The 6,900-nt window shown below is 55.5% G+C and overlaps 1 protein-coding gene across 1 annotated transcript; it reads left to right on the top strand.

The window, feature by feature from the left end:
* The first annotated feature begins 4,156 nt into the window (after positions 1 to 4,156).
* On the top strand, positions 4,157 to 6,731 carry LOC105685336 (ELL-associated factor 1-like). Its single transcript, XM_012399318.2, has 3 exons — positions 4,157 to 5,120; positions 5,199 to 5,492; positions 5,561 to 6,731. Exons 1-3 carry the CDS (start codon positions 5,058 to 5,060, stop codon positions 6,122 to 6,124), a joined length of 921 nt encoding a protein of 306 aa, XP_012254741.2. The 5' UTR covers positions 4,157 to 5,057; the 3' UTR covers positions 6,125 to 6,731.
* The last annotated feature ends 169 nt before the right edge of the window (positions 6,732 to 6,900 follow it).

The following is a 6,900-nucleotide window of genomic DNA, read 5'->3' as shown; positions in this document are numbered from 1 at the left end:
GCACGTCCACCCACCGCAAGGCACCCACCACCGCCGCCGCCACCAGAGAGTCTCGAAGTTATCGGGTGCTCACCCCGGCAGACATCGGTAGACGTGGCTAATTTGTTCCCGATCGGAGATACCTTATCTTCCGCATCGGAGTTCCTCGGGCGGCGCTCGTTGCGTAACGAGATATAGATTCGCCGGCGAGAAAATCGCCACCGATTTCCCGACGATTTCCGTCGCGATTCGCTTCGTTTCTCGAGGTGAAAATAAATGAGGCGTGTGCCGCAGGATCGCGACGTTCGGCGGGTCGAATTAACCGCAGCCGCGGCGCTGCGGCGTATTCGCGATTCGCTTTCGTTTCGTTTGGCTTTGGCTCGCGAATAAAATTCCCGGTATCAAAGTCCGAGCCCGGGTGGATATACCGAGGGTAGCGGACAAATGAGTTCCAGCCACGGTCCCGTCTACTCGTTTAATCAAAGTTTGAGCTTCGTGCTCGTTTCACCCGAGACTAACTACGCCCGATCATGCCATGCCGTAGCTGCTCCTCCGAACCCAGCTCTGCACACCGCCGCACCGTCCGATTCACCGTCGAGTCCGTCCCCCGAGCCGCACATTCATCCGCGAAAGCTCCGCGTTGTCGCTTCGCGATACGAATTAATATACATACACGTGTGTGAGAACGAAGTCGTTGTACTCGCGCATTCGGCGTTGGACGACAGCGGTCGATTGTTCGCCGGCGATGAAAAAGTGGAATGAAAGCGAGAGGAATAGGTCGGCCGGTCGATGGTCGACGAAAGAATTGGCGAGCGCAGTCGAGCGGAGGAGGCTCCGTTGGGCGCGGGAGACATTCGCTCGCGGGGACACCGCCGTCGAGCTGCGGTCGCCTCCCCAAATTTCCCAGAAACCGTCACCGTGTTTAGAGCGTAGAAGCGGTCTATTCGATCCCGTCATGTGTCAGGCTGATTTCTAAAACCACGGTACGCCGCAGGAACACGCTCCCTCCGCCTCCGCCTCCGCCCCTGCCCTTCGCTCCTCCGGGGCCGCTCGGTTTTTCTACGAAATCGCCGCGCACTCGATACGCGAGTAAATTCGATGCTTCTTCGGCTTCGTCGCCACGACTGCCGAAACGAGGACAAAAACTGTTCGATAATCAGGCAAACTGGAAACGATAGGATTAAGACGCGACGAGAAGTTGGCAGCGCGCAAAGGGATAAGGGAAGACCTCGGCGCGTCCGCGTCCCTCAGGAGGAACGCACGCGTGTCGCGGGTAAACCGCGTCGCGTCGCGTAGGTACGTACGTACGTTTATGAAAGGCTCGTCCGAAGGAGAGATGTCGTCGACGATTGTGGCGGTGGTGATATCGGGTTACCGACGTCATCGAGGGCGAGTTCTACGGGCCACGCGGGGGGCTTCGAGGGAGGCGAGGGAGGCGAGGGAGGCGAGGGACTCGGGGTTGCGGAGGTGCAGGCGGACCCTCGTTTTCTCCACACGGTGGAGAGTTGCGACGGGCCGCTGCCGTTGCCGCTCGGAGGAACGAGGATCGGACGGACCACACACGGCCCTCCCGCTCCCGCTTATTTTTCCTCCAGCGACTACTCGGCTCCTCCGCTACCGCCGCCGTACGACGATCGTTACGGCAGGTAGGCAGAAGGGAAGGAAGGTATACCGTGTACTACGCAAGACCGTGAACCGGGCAAGAGATACGTCGCCTCTATTACGCCTCGTTTCTATACCCCGTCCCTGCGAAGGCCTCGTGAGAGACGTTGCACGCCCGCGACGCATTATGTGGGCAGAGGAGCCGTCGGCTTCCCGGTACCCACCTCGTAAAACCCACCTTACGGTTCTCGAATTATAATAAGACGGGGAGACGAGGCCCGTAGCCTCCGTATGAAAGGCCCTCGGGGTGAATCGCCCCCCGGCGCGACGCGTCCTACCTGAACAACGGGCGTACAAAGACGCTGCTGAATTTCTCGGCCATTATAAATACGGAAGCACCGCGAACGTTCACTTGGGATCGGTTCGCCCGACGACCGAGTAATTAACGGGAGTCCGAAGGGGGTCGCTGGTAAAACAATACCCGCCGTCGCGGGTTTCCCTATTCAAGATTGAAAGCGAGATCGCACGACGATTTATCACCGGCGATCGATCGTCGACCACCTCCGTCGGTCCTCTTCGGGGATGACGCGATCGGTACGCCTGGGTCAAGGTCGCGTCGCCGAGAAATGACGAATTTCGGGGGGTTGACGAAAATTGTCGTCAATCGATCGGTTCCTCTTTCTACGGATCCACGGGAACGAGGAGGAATTCCCGGCACTTGAACTCTGCCGACTCCCCGCGCTACGCGAGGACCGAGAGGGTTTTCCCTCCCATTGATCGGCGAGGCGTCGGGGGGTGCGGATAGCGGCTATTACATCCTATTATTACATTTGGAGGCGAGTGGCTCGGGCCCGGCGGAGATGCGGCGGGCGCGAGTCGGCAACGCCTCGACGAGGGGCGAGGAAGGAAGTAGCGAGGAATATAAATTCACTACCCTTCTGTAACCGGATAACTTTTATTCCATTTGAAAAACACACATCGACTTACTTTACCCGGGACTACCGACTCCCTCGGGATTCATCCCCGAGCGCCCGGAGTCGGTTTTATCGCCGGCACCCCTCCCACCGTGGCTATACCGAGTCGTCCCCCGGGATCGCTCGCCTCCGATTCGACCCGCGTTAATATTCCATAATTCCGAACGGATCTCTCCGGAGATCCGGTGGGCGATACACACCCGCAGATCGTAATCTCTGCGTTGATCGCCGTATTCTCGCCCGCTCCTGTCAACGGGGTGTCGGCGTAAACAGGCTTACGAAGATTCGCCTGGTCGCATACGTATGCGATCGTGCGCCGGGCGACGACTGATGCAATTCGTCAGCTCACCCCTCGCCGTCGCGATTCGACGATTGACGTACACGCAATTGATTACTCGATGGCGAAGTACGCGGCGGCGGGAGAATTGAACGGGCGATCTACTTTTAACTCGTGTCGGTTGTACCCTCAGTTTTTAGGGGCATCGGAATTGAAAAACAAAAAAAAATAGCGCGGGATTCGTGTATCGTAGATTAGGAGCACTTTTTGCCTCGTAAAATCCCGAACTTTCCCGTGCGGAGGTGCGCCTATCCTACGTTTGTCATCGAGATTTATGTGTTTTATGAACAATAAGGAAATCCTACGGTCGAGGACGTGGGGAGAAGCCCGCTTTTTTTCCTAGCCTACATCTAAATTTGTATCCGACTTTTTTTCATCGCGCTCCCACCGTACCGCCGCGCGTCGCGCTTTCCCCATATGCGGCAGGCGGGGAGGCCTCTTTCCGCGTGTTTACGTTCTCGTAATTTGTAGCCCTCGTTGTGCTCCGCGAAAAAAAATCGAGAGGAAAAAAAGAAACTAGGAAGCGGTCCTCAGCTCCGGGGGACTGCAACGGGAGCCGGTGCAGATGCGGGACCATCCGAGATACGGGAGATGTCGTCGACGATAACGGGGAGCGTTCGAAAACTTTATATCGGGTCGTCGGTATAATTTTCAATTTTTGTTTTCGTAGCGGGAGAGAGCGAAGGTAGGGAGAAAAAGGGGGAGACGGTGTCTCCTAATACGATTCATGAATATGCGCGCACGCATGGTTTTCGGATGAATTTATTTCCGAGGTTAGATCGGTTCGCAGGTAGTCCGACACCGTATTACGTTACCGTACAGCCCCAACTGACGGGCTTTCCGTTGGCAGCCGTACGTCGGCTAACTTTAACTTTGTTTAAAATTAATTAAGTTTAGCCCCCGCCGCTGCTACCGTATATTATAGTTGCTTTTGCCCCGCAGCTTTCGCCTCCGTTTCTTCCGTTCTTTCCTCCGATCCGACTCTACATCGTAGTTGCGTACGTTGCGTACGTACGTATACGTATGTATACGGGTGATGGATCGCACCCGCTGAATTCTAGACGAACGTTATCCCCGAGCCGATCGCTCGGAGTAACAGCGCGGGGGGGGTGGGGGGGGGTGGGAAATCGTCAATTTCGGACGTGGATATCCAGGTAAACGAGTGCAAAAAATTAGATTCCCGGTACCGAGTGACGGCTCATTGTTTAGTCTTCGCCTGTCGAACAAAGGTACGCGTACATAGGTACTCGGCTCATGCGGACGGGGATTGTGGGAAATGGGCTACGGGTCGTTCTCCGACTATTCGGGCACTCGTACGAACGTATAGATCGCGTACGCGCGAGGTGTGCGTGTAAAGCAGTTGCGGGATTACGTGTAGAAAATATTGGGCCGAGATATCGATATCGACACCGATGTACGCGAACGCGCGAGCATCGCCGGCAAAGCTGTTGGAGACAACTCGCGTCAGGCGTAACCGACTCGCGGTCGCTGCACGACGACGGACCGAGTCTCTCGATCCGTTGAAATGTACGCTCCGTATCGGAGCCCCGGGTGGACTCGGGGATCATTCCGGGACCTCCGCCGGTCGGCCTACGACGGATAATAATTTTCGATCGTTCGTCGAAATCGTTGCGTTCTTACGCGGATCGGCGGGGGAGAACCCCGTGCGGGGGCTGTACCTCGCGGATCGCTCGACTTTGAGATTAATTTTGGTTCGCTCCGCCGTCTCCATGGACACAGTGACATTGATCTGCGGCTCGCCGGCTTCTGGTTGGTTAGGATAGGTTTCCACGGACAGGTATGCTACGCGAACAATCGATACGACCGAATGCCAACCTTCCCACCCGCCGCCCTCGCCCGCTTCCCGCGGCCCCGCCGAGGGAGAATAGGCCTTTTTTATTCCGCTGGGCGAAAAATGGAAAAAATCGATCGTCGACTCGCGATTCTCGCTCCACGTGGAATCGAACGAATCGAAAGACAAAAGATTTGACCGCCGCGGGACACACGATCGGGCCAATTTCATACCGTTATCTCGAGATGCGGCGATAAAAAATTCCAGTACGTTTGTTCGGAAAATTCTTTGTCTCCGTTCGAAATTATGTTCTCCCGAATTTCTAAACTCGCGCAATAGGAAGGACGATCAACGAGGGACCGAATCAATCGCGATGCACGTCCTGAAAAATAACGCGCTTCAGAATTTGGCGCGTGTTCTGACGGGCGCATATCAGGTTTCAATTTCAATAACTTTATCCTTCGAATCACGGGATATTTCCTATGATTTCTTCACGTTGTCCAATAACCGATAGATCGGGCGCTCCGTGATCAAGTCAGCCGCATCGTTCGATTGCTCGATCTCTTCTCTTCGGCGGACCGAACACTCGGGGATGAATTACATCGGTAAGGGTTCGTCTTCCCTCTACGCGACACCGCGGACGTCAAAGTTCGAAGTCAGCCGGAACGACGATCTACGTTTCCGTCACCTACCGGAAACGTCAAAATCCAAGAGCGAATTTCTCGACTCCCTGGTGAATTATTTCCCGCATCTTCCACGTACAACAGATCCTGGAAAAATCGGTATTCCCGCGGGCGAATTTTCATCGGTAAATACGCTAGGATCAAAATTAGTCCGGTGACGCGGATCCCGGGATCATTCGCTTCTTCTTTCCAGGGGTTGCGATTCGACGAAAATCCGGAGCATCGTTACGTACCGTTCGCTATCAGTTTCGGTTGCCAAAAGAAGCCCAGATGTCCGGGACCAAAGTCGAAATCTCCTCCGTCCTGCCCGAGCCCGATCGGTTGTCCACCTCCGCCAACGTCGCCACCTCCACCTTATTGTCCCCCTCCGAAACCAACCAGCCCCACGAAACCAACCGGTCCTCCGAAACCGAACTGCCCACCCGCGTCCAAAACGCCGAAAAAATCCATCCGAGGGAGGGCGGAGCTACGAGAAATCGAAATCCCGAAGGAATTATCGCTCGACGACTTTTCGGAATCGCAGCTGAATAAAAAAGCGGCGACCGGGGGGAAGGAGGACGAGAAGACGACGGGGGGGGACGTCCGTGCCTCTAGGTCGAGAAGGACGACGAACAAACCGAAAGGAAATTCGCACGGCCGTATCAAACCGAGAAAAAAGGATCGTCGACGAAAAAACGAAGCACATCGCGCCAGCGGCAACAGAGAGGCCGAAGTTGGTAATAAGCGGAAAAATAATGACTGCAAAAAACAACCCTAGTAGTGACATTATACGGCAATAACGGCGACTGCGTTGTGCGTAGCGAGCAATTCATTACACGGAGTGTCCGCGATCGTAGGACTACTCCGGGAATGTTACGAATATTTGTTACGAATGTGTGCGACGTCGCGATGCCCAGCTGTGCGCATAACGGGGAAATCGGTGAATCGAAATCGTCGATGCGGAGGTCGGTATCTCGTACGCCCTTAAACACCGCCGGGAGGTGACCCGGACATTATTGGCGCGGGGTGGAGGGTTCGCGCAAACCCATGTTCGCGTCGGGCCGCTTCGGCATGAATGAGCCCTGGAGTGGAGCAATTACCGAGTATTCAAACGCCGTGCGAGCTCCGTATACCTGGCGCCTCTCACCTGTGGGAACGCGATATACACCGGGAGCATTTCACCGCCGGCTTTTCGCATTGTTACGCAACGACGTCCAGATCCCCAGGGATAAAGAAATCAATGTCACTCCACTCCGCTCCACTTCGCTCCACTCTACCGTCGCAATTCTTCACCCGCCCATTCCTGGCCATTGTTACGTTTCCTCGATGCCTAATGCCTACCGTAATACACTCGCCGCGGCGTTGTAACTGCTGCACCAGAACTTTCTTCCGTTCCGATCCAGTTTTCATCGGGGTTTCGGACTCTCGTCGAATGGAATTCGCCACGAATGTCGCGATTATGATACGGATTACAGGTGGACGCGAGTACCGCGGTGATTATAGTAACGGGTATAGGGTATCGGGGGCTGCTCGGGGTTCGAGGATCAAAAGGAG

The sequence above is a fragment of the Athalia rosae genome, chromosome 3 (assembly GCF_917208135.1).
Source record: "Athalia rosae chromosome 3, iyAthRosa1.1, whole genome shotgun sequence".
Lineage (NCBI taxonomy): Eukaryota > Metazoa > Arthropoda > Insecta > Hymenoptera > Athaliidae > Athalia > Athalia rosae.
Note: the sequence above shows the minus strand (reverse complement) of the source record. Positions and strands in the feature narration are given on the sequence as shown.